The sequence below is a fragment of the Danio aesculapii genome, chromosome 7, assembly GCF_903798145.1.
Source record: "Danio aesculapii chromosome 7, fDanAes4.1, whole genome shotgun sequence".
NCBI lineage: Eukaryota > Metazoa > Chordata > Actinopteri > Cypriniformes > Danionidae > Danio > Danio aesculapii.
Genome location: NC_079441.1, coordinates 8,746,625 through 8,768,755, shown reverse-complemented (window position 1 = coordinate 8,768,755; position 22,131 = coordinate 8,746,625). Strand labels below are relative to the sequence as shown.

The following is a 22,131-nucleotide window of genomic DNA, read 5'->3' as shown; positions in this document are numbered from 1 at the left end:
AAACCAAACAAAACCCAAGAACAAAACGAAACACAAAACCATGCATGCAAACACAGTCAAACAACATGCTGGAAATATACAAGTAGTATTGTGCTGCTTTATAATTGGTATCAATTTATATTAATAAGCACATCATCCACAACAAACCTATAGCATGTCTAACACAAACAAACAGCACACCCAGTGTTTGGGACAGTAAAACAGCTTAATATTAACACAGTACAGATGATGGAGATGCTTTGTTTGTCCTATCAGGAGTGCTGAAACTGGACCACAGACTAAAACACGACTTCACTTTCCCTTCATTTAATTCTCAGCAGAACAAATCTTTAAAACAAGACTGACTGGATCTCAATCTTAACTATAAACTGCACCAGGATCAGTCTCAACAGAATATGCTACTTAGGCAAACCACTTCAATTTTGGAACTAAAAAGTCCTCTTTTTCGCCCACACAAAACTGTATTTATGATTTCACCTGAGCCAAATTCCATGAGCATTTGTCTTTTTCTGCTGTGCACTCCTTAGCGCAGCAAAAGAACATCAGATTGCAGTAATACATCAGCACTCATATTAAAGTATCAAATGCTATCTCTCTCTCTTTCGCTATAAAAAGAAAACTAATAAAAAATTCTTCTGGAAAAAAAAAGCATGCATTCAGCAGATTCTCCTCATCTGATCTGTGTCTCTGTCTGGCGCCAGGAAGAAAACATCCAAAGTTTTGTTTCAGAATTGCTAATGATCTGTGTGTTTGTTGGGAGGATCTAAAAGCTCATGTTTTTCTGTCTGTAGACTGATATCTAGGTGTTGTGGTGGTGTGGCATTACGGTTAAATCTGGAAACACTAGTGGCTTGTTTCCACTGACTGGTACAGTACAGTACGGTTCGGGTCGATAGGGGTCACCTTTATCAGGCTTGCGTTTTCACTACCAAGGGTACCCTTTTGGTGGTCGTGGTGTATGACAGAAAAATTTTCAGTCGACGTAATTTTCGCTCAAGAAAATGTCTACAGTAAAGCTGTACGGGTCGCTTATATATCATATGAGAAGCTCTTCTCACAAAACAGAGGCTTCACACACATAAATACTTGGATATAAATGTTTTTTACTAACTTTTCTATGAACATGATTTGATTATAACTGCAGAACAATGCGGAATAGCCTACTGTAACGTCTGTTATTATATTAAATAAATATATAAATGCAACATATATGAACACCGATATGTTACCATTTACAGAAGAACCACACACAGCATATATTTGGTGCTTATTTAGGTTCAAAAACAACACAAAATATAGCCCACAGTCAGTGTAAACCTCTCATCTGTGTCTGTAATCTTCAGCAGCACATGTAGCCTCTGTTAGAGAGTAATTCCATCATTCCCAGTTCATATTAGTCCAAAAGGTGATAATAATAATAGTTCAATAAGGCATTTTGTTCACGTTTGCTGAAAAAATTACGTGCTCCTTTTTTTCCGGCTTCTCCGCAGTTTTTTCGTGGGTCACTCTCGCGTTTGTCAGTGTCTGACAGGATCGGGTTTCAAAAGCACGTCAATAATCAAGCGCAGGTTATTATCATCAGCTCAAGAAGTTTGTTATTTCAGATATAGACACGCGGCGAACGCAAGTGTTACATATTGAGTAACATTATTTTGACAATGCTAGTGTGTATTGTTCCTGTGTGTGTTGTATCCTCTATCTCTATTTCTCTCTCTCTCCACATGAGCGGAGATCAGGTGCAGCTGTGAGAGGGGCGGCGCCAGTTATAAAAGCGTGCTGTTTGCGCTCTTCATCGAGTTCTCTTCCTGTTTCCCCTCGCTGTCGCTCTAAGTTCTCTGTGTGGCAGTGACATCTTTCTGTCTGAAACCTTTTTCCAAAGTCATCTGGTGAGATACTCTGTTAAATACGGTACTAGGACGGTATTCTGTGTTAGCTGTGGCTAAATGTTTACTTACTGCTGAATGATCTAAGGGAAGGCCCCTTTTTCTTTTGTCCAGTTTTCTCCTGTTTAATGGATAGTTATGAAGGTCAGAATTGTTTTTCATTTACGGAACTTTATTTTCGGTTTTAGGTAAGAAATGTAATATTAGGTAGCGTACCTTGTTTTGTTTATTGTTTTGGCCTTTTTGTTCCCTGGTTCTTATACTGGAATTTTTGTTTAATAAATTTGTTACCCCTTTTTCGCAACTTGGCCTGTGTGTGTGAGTGCTTGGGGAACAGGAACGGGGACTCCGGGTGACCTCTTTTAATAGCGGTCATCCTTAACCTTATGTGGGTAGCGAAAAAAGCGAAACAGCTCGCGCTTCAGACAGGCTCGTAAAAAACTACGGGGCACAGGGTAAATCTGCTCTTCTTTTTGGCTTTGTGGCTGTTCATCAAGATGACGACAAGGTTTGTTTGAGCCCTGGTCGACCATGGCTCGTTATTATATGTATTTATAATTTCGCTAAAATCTCTCGCTGTGCATTTCAAACATGGCGGGCTTTTTGTTTTCATTCTGGCTTGTTGCGTAAGCGAATCACGTATCTCTGTAAACCAATAGCATTCAGCTGCGTGTCTAGCTCCGCGTTTAATGTTAACTGACATTATGCTAGCTCTCTATCCTCGGCCCGTTCTTCATTTTGATTCTGTAAAATTTCCAAGAAACACAGCGAAATAGGACCTCATTAAGTCTCAACCTTTATTACAGCTCATGACGGACATTTCTCAAAGAGGGAATAACAGAAATCTTATCTGAGACGTGTGTGTAAGCTCGAACGTCCAGCAGGCGCGCCGTTATGATCGATGACTCTCGCTTGTTTTATAATGCCTGTGGAAGCGGTGACGTAATTTTGACAGTGAAGTCTCGCTGTTTGATTCGTACTCGAGTCGTAATCAGGACTTCGTGTCCGAGGAGAAACTAATTCGTGTTTGTAAAGTACACCCATCGTAAATTTATCAGTCATAAACAAACAGAAAAACAAAATGTCGTATCTGTGTCTGTTCTAATCGCAGATTTTGAAATTGTAGCCTCGTAAAATTACAAGTACGCCCCGTTTTCCTTTACGATTTTATAATTACAGATGCGTGAATTTTATTTACGCACGAAATATTAATGACAGTGATTTTATTCCATACCTTTTGGTACCCTTTCGAAGGGGTGCTGAAAAAGTGGTACGGTAAGGTTCGGTACACCTTTCGACAGTGGAAACGGCCATAAAAGACCGTACCACTTAGTGTAAACGGGCCTTAAGGGCTCTATTTGAACAATCTAGGCACAAAGTCTAAAGTGCATGGTGCAAAAGCGTTAAGAGTTTGCATAAATTTGCTATTTACAGTTGAAGTCAGAATTATTAGTGCCACAGCTTATTTTTTTTCCCAATTCTATTTAACGGAGAGAAGATTTCTTCAACACATTTCTAAACATAATAGTTTTAATAACTCATTTCTAATAACTGATTTATTATATTTTTGTCATGATGACAGTAAATAATATTTGACTAGATATTTTTCAAGACACTTCTATACAGCTTAAAGTGACATTTAAAGGCTTAACTACGTTAATTAGGTTAACTAGGCAGGTTAGGGTAATTAGGCAAGTTATTGTATAATGATGGTTTGTTTCGTCTTGCGCCTTATTACGCTGGGTGTATGATAGGGCCCAAAGTGTGATTCAAAACCCCCAGATGAACTCAAAGATTCATCACAGTCTCTTCAGAAACACTCTTTATAAAAGAGAAAAAATGTGCACAAACACACACACACATACAAACACACACAACAACACACACACACAAACAGCAGCGTGCAGATCTGCAGTGACACCAGGGAAAGGAAATCAAGTCTAACCTCTGATTTTCTGAAAGAGTTGCTTTAAACAGAGCTCATGTCAGTGTGTAACACTAGGCATTGATGCGGTTCTGTCTCTTATCTTCATGGCCACTGCTCTGCCTGTCTGAGGGTGAGTGTTTATCGCTCTCCATGCCCTCTTTCACCCACAGCATTACTGTCTATCTACGGGCTCTGTGCCAGGCTGGAGGCTCACCTTGGCACTGCTGTGCATGAATATTCATCCCGGAGGAACCTGCTGCTCTTATTATTTACCCATAATCTCAAAGTCAGTGCAGAGAGAGAATGACACCTAATGTGAGGAGGCTTTGTTTATTTCGGCCCGTTCCTCTGAATACCTCACGCTGGGATTTCTTGGCCGGCGTACTGGAAAAACTCATTCTCTTAAAAGGTATTTGTGTGTCGTCCTCCAGTTCAAATATCTTTAAAGAGAGATGAGTTTACATTTATTAGACATTAAGAGCTTGTTTTTGGAGAATTTGCCTTGACTTAAGCCTGCTTTTCTTCCCATGGTGGCGAGTTGTTTTTCTTGAATTGTTTTTGCTTTAATTGCTTCTGCCATTAAAATGCATCCATCCATCCATCCACCTATCCATCAATACATCCATACATGCATCCATCCATCCATCCATCCATCTGTCCAGGAATCCATCCTTACATATATCCATGCAATCTATACATCCATCCATACATCAGTATATACATATTTCCATCCATCCATCTAGGGGTGGGCGATATGACCTAAAATTAATATCACGATATTTTTCATCTTTTGAACAGTGACGGTATAATATCATGGTATTGCTTTAAATAGCAAGATAATATACATTTCAAGGAAGAACGGACAAAAAAAAAGTCTCACTTCTATCACTCTTTAAGTTTTGGTTTCGGTTTGTGTCATTTTAAATGCTCAGTCTCGTTATGAGCTGATCTTCATTTTTCTCTGTTTGTGGAATAAAGCGGCACCAATTTATGAGCAGACAGAGCAGGATTCTCGCGATGACCACTGGCGCAATTCCGCTCTTTGTTATGAGCCGTAGTTTCAGTGTAAACTTAGTAAAGGTGAGTTTCTTTGGCGATGATGTGTACAGTATTAGATTTTATATTTAGCAGACATTTGCGCTGAACACGCAGTGAAAGCAACGCAACAAGATTCGGGCACCTTCTCCGAAAACCCTCGATTGATCTCAGCTGGTGGATCAACATTTACCTCATGTCATGATCGCTGTCATCTGCGCCATTATTATTATTATTATTATTATAACTTTAATTGAGGTTTGCAAACCTGTGTACTTTTCATTCTTCAGCCATTTGCATTTCCTGCAGTAACAAAAGCTCCCTGTTATCTGACAGCGGGAAGCGTTGAGTGATTCTCTGTCCTCAGGTCTTTACACTGGCTCCCAGTTACTTTCAGAATAGATTTTAAAGTATTATTACTGGTCTATAAATCACTAAATGGCCTAGAACCTCAATACATTATAGATATGCTCACTGAATACAAACCTAACAGATCACTCAGATCTTTAGGATCAAATAGATTAGAAATCCCAAGAGTTCAGTCAAAGCAGGGTGAATCGGCTTTCAGCTATTACGCCCCTCGCTGCTGGAATCAGCTTCCAGAAATGATCAGATGTGCTCCAACATTAGGCACGTTCAAATCAAGACTGAAAACACATCTGTTTAGCTGTGCCTTTACTGAATGAGCACTGTGCTACGTCCGACAGATCGAACTACTATGTTTTTCTCTTCTTTTTAATTCTTTTATAACACATTTTATCAGCTTTTATTTTATTTTATTTCTATTTTTACCATTTCTATTATTTGTTTTTTATTTCTCTTATACTTGTTTCTTTTATTCCTGTTTATGTAAAGCACTTTGAATTGCCACTGTGTATGAAATGTGCTATATAAATAAACTTGCCTTGCCTTGCCTTGATTGACAGCTAATATGAACCAATACAGCGGCAGCGTAGAGCGATTCAGCAAGTTTATAGAGAAAATCAAAAGCTACCAAATATATTATGAGGGCGCATAGATTAAATTTCTGGTGCTCATGCGACCAAAATGGTTGCAATTTCGAGCCCTGTAGTATAAGGACATGTATTCAGACCACAACTGAACGTTTGAAGAAAATTTAATGCCTTATTATTTAGAATTAGCTATTATTGATGTAGATGCAGCCGTTCAAGGCGCATAATTGATTTATTACGGTATTGACGATATTAGAAAATCCATGTCGTGGCGCAATGTCACACCGGTGATGACTATGACACCGGTGTACCGCCCACCCCTACATCCATCCATCCATCCATCTGTCCAGGAATCCATCCTTACATATATCCATACAATCTATACATCCATCCATACATCAGTATATACATATTTCCATCCATCCATCCATCTGTCCAGGAATCCATCCTTACGTATATCCATGCAATCTATACATCCATCCATACATCAGTACATACATATTTCCCTCCCTCCATCCATCCATCCATCCATCCATCTATCCATCTATCCATCTGTCCAGGAATCCATCCTTACATATATCCATGCAATCTATACATCCATCCATACATCAGTATATCCATATTTCCATCCATCCATCCATCCATCCATCCATCCATCTGTCCAGGAATCCATCCTTACATATATCCATACAATCTATACATCCATCCATACATCAGTATATACATATTTCCATCCATCCATCCAGGAATCCATCCTTACGTATATCCATGCAATCACATCCATCCATACATCAGTATATACATATATCCATCCATCCATCCATCCATCCATCCATGCATCCATCTTTACATATATCTATCCAATCTATACATTCATCCACACATCAATATTTACATATCCATTCATCCATTTAACCATACATCTATACATTCAACATCTATACAACCACCATCCACCTATCCATCTATACATTCATGCATTGATCTACTGCATTGATCTACATTCATCCATCCATTCTTCCACTCATCAATGTCCATCAATCCATCCATCCATCCATCCATGTATACAACCATACATCTATACATTCATCTGTTTATCTATACACCCATCCATCCATCCATCCATCCATCCATCTATACATCCATCCATCCGTCCAGGAATCCATCCTTACATATATCCATCCAATCGATACATCCATCCATTCATCTATACATCCATCCATACGTCAGTATATACATATATCCATACATCCATCCATCCATCTGTCCAGGCATCCATCCTAACATATCCATCCATTCATCTATACATCCATCCATACATCAATATATACATATCCATCCATCCATCCATCCATCAATTTATACATCCATCCATCCATACTTTAAACGCTGCTCCTTTGTAAATGGTTTTGAATATGTAAATATTAATGCTTTAAAAAATATTATATTTCAAATAAATTCATTTTTATAACTAGTTTTCGACTCTTTAAATATTTATTCGTAGAAAGAAAAATCAGGCAAATGCTGCAAAACATAATACAAGCTAGTTAAAATAATATTTATAATGTTTTACGAGACAATTTTCACTTATTAAACCATTAATAACATTCATCAATATGTTTTTTTAAAATGTGAAAAGAAATAAAATTGATGAAAATGCATTGGTTTAGGGTGACCGTAAAGACATTTATACCATTACAAGATTCAAATTTCAAATAAACGCTGCTCTTTTCAACATGTTTTTCTGCAAGAATTTAATTTGCATCACAATGACATCATCCTTCTACAAAAACACACAACAAACTCAAAATAGATACAAAGACGCAGCCTTCGTTCGAACATTTATCTGCCTGTTATGCTTTATAAAGATGATTTACAAGCTATTTAATTTCATATTTCAGGTCGTTTTTTTATATTCTTTGTAAAACTGATAATTTGGTGTTTTTCTCTGCCCCGGGGGTGACTCATTCCAGCATTCTTCCACGTGTCACGGGCTGGGGAGTCTGGGATAGCAGATGCCAAGTGTGATGAATGTCTCCCATATATATTCACATTCTCCCAAAAGTACAAGACACACACAATCACTCAGGTGTTTACACACACCCACACACACACACTTTCACAAAAGCCAGATATTGTTTGGTTCAGACAGGGCAAAAATGTCTTCTATGAATAAAAGGTGTGGTTTGCAGTAAATGTGTGCAGGAAGAAAAATGTAAAACTGAGATTTACAAGCTGCAAAAATGTAATGCAATTAATGCTAAATAATATTTTAAGGCAGTTTTGGATCACTAACAATCTGGATGCATTAAACAATCTGGATCAATAAAGTAAAATTTGATAGCAAATAATTAGACAATATATAGATATGAAATATAAATAGATATAAAATATAGATCCAGTAAACAACGTAAACAATTAGAACAACACAGGGGTCAGTAAGATTCTTATAAGTAGTTTTATATGCTGACATATTTAATCAAAACAACAGTAAAACCACTGTAAGTCTCTGAAATTTTTATACAAATCAATATATATATATATATATATATATATATATATATATATATATATATATATATATATATATATATATATATATATATATATATATATATACACAGATATATTTTTTTCTATATTAAATATATAGTTACAGTATTATGAAAATATATTTACATTTTAAAATAGTATAAAATATAGTATAAAACAGTATGAATATCTATATAAAATAAAAAAAATTGTATTATTTTTTCAATAATTAATTTAAATGGTATTATTTAATAAATCATTTATTTAAATTATTAAATACCATTATTGATTAGTAAAATAGTTTAATATTTATAAAATTATGTTTTTTTTTTCCTGTGATGGAAAACTGATCATATGTATACATGTACGACGGACGGACAGACAGACAGACAGACAGACAGACAGACAGATGGACGGATAGATGTATATATGGATGGATGGTGTATAAATGGATGGATGGATAGATGCATTTATGAATTTATGGATAGTTGCATATATGAATGGATGGATAGTTTATAGATGGATGGATCGATAGATCGATGGATGGATCGATAGATAGACAGTTGAACAGATGGATGGATAGATGTATATATGGATAGATGGATAACGGATGGATGGATGGATAGACGCATATATGGATAGATGGAAGGATGGACAGATGGATAAATAGATGTATATATGGATGGATGGATGGATGGATAGTGTATAGATTGATGGATGGATGGACGAATGGATGATAGATGAATGGTTAGATGTGTATATGGATGGATAGATGGAAGGATGGATGGATAGATGCACATTTGAATGCATAGTGTATAGATGGATGGATGGTGTATACATGGATGAATGGATAGATGTATAAATGGATGGATGGATAGATGCATTTATGATTTTATGGATAGTTGCATATATGAATGGATGGATAGTGTGTAGATGGATGGATCGATAGAGCGATTGATGGATCGATAGACAGTTGAACAGATGGATGGATAGATGTATATATGGATAGATGGATGACGGATGGATGGATAGACGCATAGATGGACGGATGGACAGATGGATAAATAGATGTGTATATGGATGGATGGATGGATGGATGGATAGTGTATAGATTGATGGATGGATGGACGAATGGATGATAGATGAATGGTTAGATGTGTATATGGATGGATAGATGGAAGGATGGATGGATAGATGCACATTTGAATGGATAGTGTATAGATGGATGGATGGATGGATAGATGCATATTTGAATGGATAGTGTATAGATGGATGGATGGTGTATAAATGGATGAATGGATAGATGTATAAATGGATGGATGGATAGTGTATAGATGGATGGATGGATAGTGTATAAATGGACGGTTGGCGTATAAATGGATGGATGGATGTATGAATGGATGGATGGACAGTGTATAGATGGACGGATGGCATATAAATGGATGGATGAACGGATGGATGGCTAGATAGTGTAAATATAGATGAATGGATAGAGGTGTATATGGATGGATGGATAGTGTATAGATGGATGGATGGATGGATGGATAGTGTATAGATGGACGGATGGATATATGTATATATGGATGGATAGATGGATATTTGTATAGATAGATGGATGGATTGATGAATGGACAGATGGATGGACAGTATGTATTTATATATATATATATATATATATATATATATATATATATATATATATATAGATGGATAGTGTATAGAAGGATGGATGGATAGATGTATGTATGTATGGATGGATGGATGGATGGATGGATAGATGTATGGATGGATGTATATATTGATGGATGTATAGATGGATGATAGATGTATATATGGATATGGATGTATATATGGGTATATATGGATGGATGGATAGTGTGCAGATGGATGGATGTATGGACAGTGTATAAATGGATGGATGGATGCATGACCAAATCTTTCCAATCAATATTTTGGTGGAAACACTTTATAAAAGATTTTTTGATCAATAAAAGTTTCTAGAAAGTTCCTTCTTTGATTGAAATCAATATCCTTTTATTTTTGGAGGGTCAGTGTCCTGGAGAGTTTAGCTCCAACCCTAATCAAACACACCTGAACCAGCTAATCAAGCTCTTGCTAGATCCACTAGAATCTTCCTGGCAGGTGTGTTGAAGCAAGTTGCAGCTAAACGCTGCAGGACATCGGCCCTGCAGGACCGAATTTGGACACCCCTGAATTACATGAATTACACATCTCAAGTGACACAAATAACATTTTTTAGCACCTAACTTTCACAAACAACTTTTTTTTTTTTTTAAAAAACACACACAACCTAAAATCATCGTAAGAGCCAGTTCTCTCATAGGTGCCAATCATTTTCTCATCATGTTCAGTAGAGTGGAAATAGAGAGCAGGATCTGAATACTTATTCCACACAAAACAAACACGCAGCGAACATAATGAGAGCTCAAAAGGCACGACGTACAAAGACTCTATTGTTTTTCAATGTGTGAAGAAAATTACTGGTGGTGAGGAAATTATGAAATGATGAGAAAGTTTATTGCTCGTGGAGGAAGGGAATGTCTTGTAACAGAGCCAGCTTCATTAGCATGCATTAGCAGTGTTGCGGAAATTAACCAATATTTGCTCAGCTATAAGCTACTACTAATAATTCAAAGCAGACAAAATGGATTCCAGTTACTCTGTAGTTACACCCACGCTAGAATAAACATCTTAAATTACCTTAAAGAAGAGTTAAACATGACCAAGGCTAACGTAGCTAAGAGAGCAGCGAACTATGAGGTAGTTTTAAGCTAATTAGCTAATCAAGCTAAACTGTATTTGTTTTTCTTAGAGCAGAAACTACCAAAAAAAAGCCTTAATTTAATCATATATTAAACGTCACGGTGGCGCAGTTGATAGGACGATCGCCTCACAGCAAGAAGGACGCTGGTTCGATCAGTGGCTGGGTCAGTTTGCATTTCTGTGTGGAGTTTGCATGTTCTACCCGTGATTGCATGGGTTTCCTCTGGGTGCTCCGGTTTCCCCCACAGTCCAAAGACATGCAGTACAGGTGAATTGGGTAAGCTAAATTGGGCAAGCTAAATTGTTTCCCAGTGTTGGGTTGTGGCTGTAAGGGCATCCGCTAATTTAGTTTAAATTGAATCAATAGACATTTTATGAGGAAACCACCAGAAATGCAACAGTTTGCTTTGCTACACCATTGGAAATTACTAGAAAGCTAAACTATATGCTAACACAGCTACTGTCACAGTATAAGCTAAACTCACAGTATTTCTTCACGCAGGGTTTCCCTCTTAAACTGACTCTGGATCAGACAGACTCAAAAGCTATTTTTAAAAACCTAGCAAACTGCTATGGGCAGCGTTAACAAGCTAATGATGCTAAAGTCTGCATTAAACAACATGTAGCAAAATTACACTGACTTTATTATGACCCTAATTACATTAATCATTCATGAATCACTGAAAAGCACAAAAGAAAAAAACTAGCCTACTGCTTTAGTCAATATTTATAGCTTTAAAAGTGCTGCGCTGTTAGCTTAGCAACAGGGGCTAAGAAGTGAGTCTAATCAAGTTGTTTTGCAAAATAGTAATTGGTAAGCCCTAATTTTTCATGTAAATCATGTAAACAACAGTTATTTAAAATGGAGTATAGGCGATAAATGAAGTATTTGCACACTTTTCAGATCTTGCGCGAGATTTCTTTGTCAAAATATTAGAATGTGCAGCTAAACCATATGCGGCTGCCAGAAATGGAACCTGCATGGACCCAAGATTCTCACAAAATCAGTCAAGTTTAGTGAAGGAAAAATCATGGTTTGGGGTTACATTCAGTATGGGGGCGTGCGAGAGATCTGCAGAGCAACATCAATAGCCTGAGGTATCAAGACATTTGTGCTGCCCATTACATTACAAACCACAGTAGAGGGCAAATTCTTTAGCAGGATAGTGCTCCTTCTCATACTTCAGCCTCCACATCAAAGTTCCTGAAAGCAAAGAAGGTCAAGATGCTCCAGGATTGGCCAGCCCAGTCACCAGACATGAACATTATTAACAATGTCTGGGGTACAATTAAGGAGGAGGCGTTGAAGATGAATCCAAAGAATCTTGATGAACTCTGGGAGTCCTGAAAGAACGCTTTCTTTGCCATTCCAGATTACTTTATTAATGTTAGTTGAGTCATTGCAGGGATGTATGGATGCAGTCCTCCAAGCTCATGGGAGTCATAGGGTGCTTTCACACCTGCAGTTTGCTTCATTAAGTCCGGACCAAGGGCAAAAAATGATACATTGTAGCATTGTCTGCCGTCTTTGGGTCGTTTTCACACCACACTGCTGGCTTTGGTCCGAAACAGATGAAAAGAACTAAAATGCAGTCATCTGACAAAATCCACATCACTCATTGGCCAGATGCTATTGAACATATTTCCTAAACTGCTTATCGATTGGTCAGAATTCACGTGCAGGAAAATGCCAATGGAACTCCCGCAAGTAAACAAACCAGCAGACACAAAATGTCGCTTTTTACCATGGAGCTACGACTGCGTTGACTGATTGTATCCTTGCTCATAGTATACTATATAGTTTGTAAACAACACTTTAGACAAACTATACAATTTGAGAATGAAGCGCGGCTGTGGCTGGAAAACAATGTTTTAATGAATTGCACGTCACTTTCAATAGGAGGCGTGAATTAATTTTGCTAAACTGCGACATGGTCATCTTGGGGAAATATTACCAACGATCCATCAGGTAATGTTTTTCTCTCTCTCTCCCTCTCTGTTGGTAATGCGCTGTCAACAAATATTTTCCTCCACGCCCCATAATGCACAGCGCATCGGCCTACGGCAGCTGGAGTAGTCCAAAAGGTGCAGTCCTTTTTTCGGTTGGATCTGTTTTAGTTCAGATTATATTCTCACCACAAACAAACCGCTCCAGGGTTCGTTTAAAAGCGTACCAAGACCACCTCTTCAAGTAGGTCTCACAGCGTTTTTTGGTCCGCTTTTGGTGCGCACTCGAGTACGATTGCTGCATTCACACCTGCCCAAACGAATCGCACCAAGAGGGAAAACGAACTCTAGCGCGATTCAACCAAACTAAATCAGGCAGGTGTGAAATCACCCATACACAATATTAATTATTTTTCCACTGCAGCATGACTTAATAATCCTGACAACTAAACTTACTGTGAAAATAGACCAAAAAATGTCACCTCCTCAACCTTCTTAGAAAAGCCCACCATAAAAAATAAATAAACAAAAGCCATCCCTAAAGACCACATGAAAGCAAAGCAAATACAACCCGTTTTAAATGCACATCTACAAGTTCACAGCAGAGATGTTGGCATAAATCAAGCCTGTCCTGCCAACACCAGACGAACAGGCAAATATCCCAGAATTGTTAAACAGAGGAATAAATGGTATCGATTTCTATAGAGGCCCAAATGTCTCAAGATTGGTCACGAGGTTGTGTTTGACTGGTGCAAATTACACAAACCACCCAATCAGAAGAGCCTGTTTGTGTATTGCTATCAAAGTTTGCATTTACAGTGAAGGTTGGACTTACTTGACATTGGTGTTGGTGCAGATGATGTACTCGATCTCGTCTGAATAAGGGTTCTGGAAGGTGAAACTGCTGGTTCGGATGAGCATCCACTCTCGGTTCTTCATCCGGAAGCGGTACATGACTGAGAGAACCTGGCCTTTCAGCTTCACCACCTATTGACAAGAGAACATACGGATTTACATTTACATGCATTAGTCTTGGACAGAAGTGTCTTCTTTAGAAGTGTAACCGTGTGTAAACACCACCCCAGACAATAGCCTTATTAACATTTTGACGATCCAATATGTTTATATGCTCTCTAACCAAATATTCCAATTAAAATCCATTAATTTTGTGAGGATTTTGCATTCATAAGTGCATTCATTTTTGCATTCATAAGTCTAATTTCAGCATGTTGTTTATGGAAGACGTTTAATAGCCTTGCTCTTCAAAATAATGTTACTTTGCGTGCATCCTACATTGCAAAGTGGACAATCTGCAAAGTAATGATCAACCACTGTGCTTTGTACCACAAGGCTCAGTTCTTGGTCCCTTACTGTTCACACTATGTATGTTACTGCTAGGTAATATCATTAAAAAACATGGAGTTCGCTTCCACTGTTATGCTGATGATACACAACTTTATATCTTATTCAACCTGATAACTTGTATGAAATTAACTGGTTGTATAGCTGGATCACTAATCACTTATTACTAAATTAAAATTAAACTGAGGTCTTGCTTATTGGACCCAAAAACGTACAACACTGTCTAAAGGTGCGGTCACACTTGACTTTTCTTCCCATAGACTTCCATTCATACGCACGCGAATGCGTCAGACCGGAAACGCGGGGTCATGCGTTAAGTTTCGCAGGTTGCTGCGGTGCAAAGTTCAAGCTTGGTGAACTCTAACCTGCGAAATCGCATCACTTGACTGCATGAGACCAATCGAGGATCAAAACAGGACCTCTCTGGACAGAAATTTAAAACATGGAGCAATCGCTCGCTTTTTAAATGTCTAATCATCTTGTTTATACCCGCCCCTTTTCGCAGCGCCACACGACAGAATTTCGCACACACAAAGCCCGGTGTGACCGTAGCTTAACCCTTAATGGATTCTTAGTTCAGTCCTCATCTTTAGTTGGGGGTGATTTTTGATAGCAACCTGTTGTTTGAAGGCCAGATTTCAAGCATCTGTAAAACTGCATTTTTTTCATCTTAAAAAAATGTTGCCAAACGCTGACATATGCTATCGATGTCTGATGCGGAAAAGCTTATTCATGCTTTTATGACCTCTTGATTAGATTACTGTAATGCGTTACCAGGCTGTTGCCCTGTTAGCCTAATTAACAAACTTCAGGTGGTTCAAAATGCAGCTGCTAGAGTGCTTTTAGAACAAAGAAATATGATCATATTACTCCAGATCTTTCATCATTGCATTGGCTCCTTATTAACTATCATATAAATTAAAAAAATATTGACTACCTACAAAGCCCTCAACAGCTTAGCTCCCCAGTATTTGAGGGAGCTCCTGGTGTATTATAGCCCCTCACATCCTCTACGCTCAATTCATTCTGGACAATTGATTATTCCCAGAATATCAAAATCAACTGTAGGCGGTAGATCTTTCTCATATCTGGCACCTTAACTCTGGAACAGCCTTCCTAGCACAGTTCAGGAAGAAGACATACTCTGTCAGTTTAAAACTAGATTAAAGACGCATCTCTTTGCATTACCATTCACATAAAACACAAAAGCTTTTGTAATCCAAATCCTCTAAAGGATTGTTAGTCTGCATTATTTAGGGCACCCGGAGCTGGGAACACTTCCCAAAAAGACATTATAATTTAAACTGCATCTGCACTTATGTTAGTCTGTTTTTATTATTCCAGAGGTTTCCATAATCCTAGACCAGGCCGTATCCTGAGCAGCTTCTGTGGTGGTCATGGAAGAGTGGAGAGCATGAGACTGATTCCTGTAAGATCCCAGTGACAGAAGAGTCCTCGCATTGATTCTGAAGGGCCAGCCTTTACACCAGCCGGTGACCACTCCCACCTGCAGCTTCTCCACGATGGACGTCCAGCGCTCACCAGCCTCCAGCGCCTGGACTGCAGCTCTGCACAAGACGTTTGGCCATAGGAGAAATGGTCGTTTCCAACTGAGCCTGGTTTCTCTGGAGGTTTCTTTTACTTCTTCACTTTCGCCAATTGGTGAAGTTTTTTCCTCGCCACTGTCGCCACTGACTTGCATAGTTCGGGATCCGTGGAGCTGCGCATCGAGGGATTTGCTCTTCAGTATTTGAACTCTCCGCAGTGAAAATTAAACCACACTGAACTGAAATTCAACACAAAACTGAACTAACACAGTTTCAATATACTATAATCTTATACGTGAAGCTGATTTGACACAATCTACATTGTAAAAGCGCTATAGAAATGAAGATGAAATGAACTGAATCCTTTCAAACAGTAGACTAGTACATTCAGATAGGTTGCCGCTGAACCAATTCATACCTCATTACCATAAAGTTGACCTGATATCAACTCTCCTCCATATCTTTTCCAAATAGAGCCTTTCAAGTCATCTGATGAAATTATACTCAACATCACAATAAGTATAGCAGAAAAACCAAATATTGCAATGTCAGTTTTTCCCCAATATTCTGCAGCCATATAGATTACTTTATTCAAGATAAGCTGTCCTGCAGCGATGATAGTGATGTGAATAATTCAATGAAACGACAACATCAATGACTGACAGAGTTTACCTCAGTGGAAACGTACCATCATTAGTTTATCTAGGATGTAGAAGGGAATTTTCCCCTACATGTGGCTACAAAACGAGGAATATTAATTAAATTACAGATGCTGGAGAATAAAAAAAGAGGATAAACAAGACTTGAGCTAATGTCCGACTCCATCGACATACTCTGAAGTATGTTTATCCAGATCTCTTTAAATATAAAGCTGCGCCCAGAGAAAAACAACTCAACAGTGCATAAAAGACAACGACAAAGATCTTCAGACTTCAAAAAAATCCTGATAAAGTGTTTGACAAAAACAGCTCTTTTAAACAAACAACACAGCCGGCAGTACTTCAAGCGAGTTATAAGAAAAAATATGTTTTTTTTTTTAGATGTCTGAGAGGAGAGAGGATATGGGATATTATTCTTGGCGACAAGAGGCCACTTTGCTTTTTTTTCAGCATGAGAAATGACCTTAAGATCTCTGGAGGGAAAGGCACAAACATTTGTTTTCCTAACGTCACCTCCTCCTTCCAAAACAGAGCCCGGAGTTCACCGTGTCAGAAAGCTCAAACCAAAGTCAGAAGAAGCTCTTTTTGCTCTGCTTTTGACATTTATGTGAAAAGAGCTGCAAATACGAGTCACTGAAGGGCAATTTTTACAAGGCTGAGAAACTGAGATGTGCTCGTAGTAAAAACAAGATGTGCATTAAAGACAAGATAAAAAAAAAAACCATCTCGATATTGTGCGTTTTATGCATCACAGAAAGAAATCTGTGCTTTATTGAATTTAATATAATGGTAAACATTGATTTGACATGATAAAACTGCAACTTTGAGTGTATTTCATGTCAATGCAATGAATTTGTGTAAGCAGAAATATAGATTTTTCAACCAATACTGTATGTTGAAGTCTTCCTTTCTATATCCTGTGAGTAGGGCATTGTGCCCCAGTAAATGCTTTTGAGATATGATTTACTTTATAAGTGTATTTATTAAGAGAGGTAATCCCAGAATAAACACATTATTCTTTATGTGCAACCGAACTGATGAAAGCAATGTAGGTTAATCAAAAAAAAAAAACAAGTATGTGCGCAAGAAAATATGTGCACCGCTCCTGGGGTCCGTTCTTTGAACCTTGCTTAAATGTTCTAACATGATTTGGCAGATCCTGGTTCTTTTAATCTTGATAACTGATCTCTGGCTAGTTTGGTTCTTCAAACTTTGTGAATCAGATTAAAATGTCTGGATGAACTGATCTGAGATCGCTGTGTGTGTTGTGAAGGACAGATCTATCGATCCTCAAAATCATCAGAATTAGAATCAGTTTTATTGCCAAGTGTGCTTCACACACACAAGGAATTTGTTTTGGCTACAGAAGCTTCCAGTGTACATAAAGTGACAAGTGACAACACAAAATAAATCTGAAAAAATAAAATAATAATAATAAAAAATGATGAACATTAAACAGATGCGGTTAGTGAAGAAACCTGGATGTTGAGTTGTATGTACAGACTGTTATAAATTGTTATAAATATAAATATAAAGTGCGAATGTAGAAAGTATTGCATTGTATATTGATATAAGGTGCTGTGTACAAGTGCGTATGAGAAAGTATTGCACATATTTATTGCACAGTAGGGGAATATTTAACTGTTCATAAGGTAGACAGCCTGAGGAAAGAAACTTTTCCTGTGTCTGGCTGTTTTTGTGCTTGGTGCTCTGAAGCGCCGACCAGACAGTAACAGTTCGAACATGTAGTGTGCTGGGTGTGAGGCAATGCAACGATTGGCTGACAGCACAGCAGCGTAATGACATCATCTGATTAATATTCAATTATCCATGTGAGCAAAATTATCTAAAATTCGTAGTAAATGATTTGTTAAATACGATACGCGATATCTTTACACATTTGTTATGGGCTGCATCCTTTATATTTCATGTGTCAAGAGTATTTAGCAATTTATTTAGTTTCACATATTAGATCTGATTTTCTTTACCATAGCCTAGACCTATTTTAGTTTCTGATATTGGCAATATTCTGATATTTGGCTGATATTCTGACAGTGTTTTGATATTGGTAAAGGCGTCTGCAACTTTTGAGAAGCATCAAATCACCGGCATATTAGAGGTCAAAACCTGCATAACTGCATAAATTATTATTCCTGTATAAAACAAACAAACAAAAACAATTGAATATTGTGCATGTCTATTATCTTACAGAAATTGTACTAAAGCTGGATCGGTACCTTTAAATAGTGCGCATTTGTATCTAAAAAAATCTGTATTAATAAATGTTCTCTTTGATCCCCTTGGGCAGAACCACCCCGTTTTTGTACTTTTATTTACAAAATTTTAATTATTTATATATTTTTTAACTTATATTTATATAAACATAAATATTATTAATTATTTAATATTAAATATTAATAATTATTAGAAATTATGAATGTGTATATATATAAACTTTTTTTTTTTTTTTACTTATTAACTTTTTTCCAAAGTGTATATAATTTATATATTACTACTGTAGGAAAATATCAGCATTTGGTACATACTTTCAGTATTACCTTTGCTTGAACAGACCCGATCTAATCCTGTTTACATGAAATAAACCTGCTCCTTAGCAGGTATAAGCTACCAGAACTGTTGCTATGACAACAACTCTCGGATGAGTTTTGAGGAACGAAACGATCCTGGATCAGGTCAAATCGTCAACAACCAAATCCAGCTAATTGAGTAATCCACGTACGAAGAACGGACCCCTGCTTGACACTGACGTACTGCTCTGCTCCTGGTGTAAGTCCCGGTTGTGAACATGTACACCAAAAAAATAATCGCGCCACTCATGTGCTGTGAAACCGGCATAACAGTCTTTTATGCGGAGGTGTCGGCACGCTGTGAGTTTTGCAAGTCGATAAAACAAAGATTAAATAATAGGAAGGTGATCTTATTTAGGCTAAGCATGGATAGCGTGATGATCCAATGATGTTAATTGATCTATATATTATAACATGTAATAGGAGAACATGGAAGAAACAATCTACATTCATTCATTCATTTTCTTGTCGGCTTAGTCCCTTTATTAATCTGGGGTAGCCACAGCGGAATGAACCGCCAAACAATCTACAAAACAACCTTAATCATATTGTTAATAATTATTCAAATTAAAGTAACTCAATCAATTCCTGATGTCCATGTAAATGTAGAAAGTGACTAACAGAGTTTACCTCAGTGGAAATCTACCATCATTGGTTTATCTAGGATGCAGAAGGGAATTTTCCCCAAGATGCGGCTACAAAATGAGGAATATTATTTAAATTACAGATGCTGGAAAAAAGACTTACGCTAACGTCCGACTCCATCCACATGCTCTACTCTGAAGTCACTTAAAACAATGTTTATCCAGATCTCTTTAAATATAAAGCTGCGCCCAGAGAAAAACAACTCAACAGTGCATAAAAGACAACGACAAAGATCTTCAGACTTCAAAAAAATCCTTATAAAGTGTTTGACGAAAACAGCTCTTTTAAACAAACAACACTTTTATGCGGAGGTGTCAGCACACAGTGTGTTTTGCAAGTCGACAAAACAAAGATTAAATAATATGAGGGTGATCTTATTTAGGCCAATCCCAATTCTCTTTTTGTACCTCTACTCTTCCCCCCCTCCCCTTGGCCCTTAAAACCGAGTGTGAAGGGGAAGGGCTTAAAAAATGTACCCCTAAGAATTGGAACAGCACTACAGCACCTGCACATGTCATCATATGTCATCGTGATCTCTTGCAGTGAGATCTCATGAAGTGAGATCAGACGATCGCGACTGCTGTAGTTATTCCAGTTGTGCTATTTTTGGGGTATTTATCTTCAGGAAATCACTGAAGGCATGTTATCATGTTATCATAACGATATAATGTGGCAATAAGATCATAATATTGTGCATTTACACAGTGGCCATATTTATCTATAAACACACCAATAACAACATTAACATAATAGCAGACACTGTAAAAAGCTCATTCCCAGCCACTAGACTTTTCTGACAGGGTATCCGAGTGTCATCGAGTGTCAGAATGTTGTGGGACTGCTATACAGGAGTTATGATTAGGGATTATAGATCGTGAAATTTAGCGGATTTTACTTTAGTGTTTTTTTTTTAAAGCATGACGGTACAACATGAACGTGATTATGAATATATTATAACGTGTTTGTTTGTTGTAAAAACTTGTAATAATGACAAAAAAATACTAATTTGTGGATCTCCTTACTTCCGGGTTCAGCTATACTGCCGCTGTGGCTGGAGTATTCTGGGAAATTTTCTTACCCCTTGGTTTCGAGTGTGGTCCTGAAAGGGCTATTCACCCCTTCCCGCTAGCCCTACGCCTTTAAGCTAAAGAGAATTGGGACACCACTACCCCTTTACGGGAACGCGCAAAATGAGGGATAGGGGCAAGGGGAAGAGCTAAGGGGTAGAATTGGGATTGGGCTTTAGACTAAGCATGGCTCCTGATAGATTTTTTGTATGAAGCAAAACGGAGGGATGATGAGTCAGGAAGGTAAGACTTAATAAACTTAATTCTCACTTATGAGTCGGGTTTAAGACAACACACAACAGATAATTCTATAAAACATATTTTCCTGTATTCGATTGAATTGTCTAGAGAATTTCATTCTAATAAAATTAATATTCCTGCAAAAGATTTCTTAAATTATCTTAGCGTCACTCCAGTTGCGTCTTTGGATTGTTTTCCAGTTACATTTAGGATTAATTTCCATTTTTTATTTAGAGTAATAATTGTATAGTAACAATAACACCGTTAACGTCCCTGCCTGTGAGACAAATAACAAATAGGTTCACATTTAAACTTCTGATCTCCATATTTTAGTATTATGTATACACTGTAATAAATTCTGGGTTAAACACAATACATTTCTGTTGTCCCGACACAAATTAAGTTAACTTCAACTTTTGACAAATTTAGGTGGATTAAAGACAAAACAATTAAGTTGCCTCAAAAAAATCTGAAGCGTTGTGTTATTTCAGCTCATTTTAAAGTAGGTTAAACAAGCAGCAAAAATTATTTTCTTGAGTGTATTATATTATAGCATATATTTGTTATCCTGCAATTTATTTTTTTTGTTATGCATTTTGGCCGGTTGTATCAGTTATTTCTGCAGAGTCTGGGCACTGGTCATGTCTTGTCAGTTTTTGTGTCGTTGTTCTCGAGTGAGCCGCGTGTTCTCTTGGCCTTGTGTTTGTTGTTTTGTTCGTGGAATAGTGTTTCGTTCTCAGCGCTCCAGACTAGTTGGTTGGCAATGGGATCGAAACATGCATGTTGCATGTGTGAGTGCATGGCAGGTGTTTTATTTATGGTGTAATCGTGTCTTGCATTCTGTCTGTGTTGCTGTTGTTTGTTGCACGTGGCCTGTGTTTACACTTGGCCATGTGCTATTGTGTTTCATGTGAACTCGCAGTTAATGACTTCTCTCATTGGCTGCTTGTTCTATTCCTGTT

The 22,131-nt window shown here is 37.5% G+C and overlaps 1 protein-coding gene across 4 annotated transcripts in view; it reads right to left on the bottom strand.

The window, feature by feature from the left end:
- The window catches only part of arnt2 (aryl-hydrocarbon receptor nuclear translocator 2), a 183,145-nt gene that overhangs the window by 41,699 nt on the left and 119,315 nt on the right, over nucleotides 1–22,131 (bottom strand). For all 4 annotated transcript variants that reach the window (XM_056461014.1, XM_056461015.1, XM_056461017.1 and 1 more), the window contains one exon: nucleotides 13,897–14,048. In XM_056461014.1, the coding sequence (XP_056316989.1) occupies nucleotides 13,897–14,048 (152 nt within the window). The remainder of the gene's footprint in view (nucleotides 1–13,896; nucleotides 14,049–22,131) is intronic.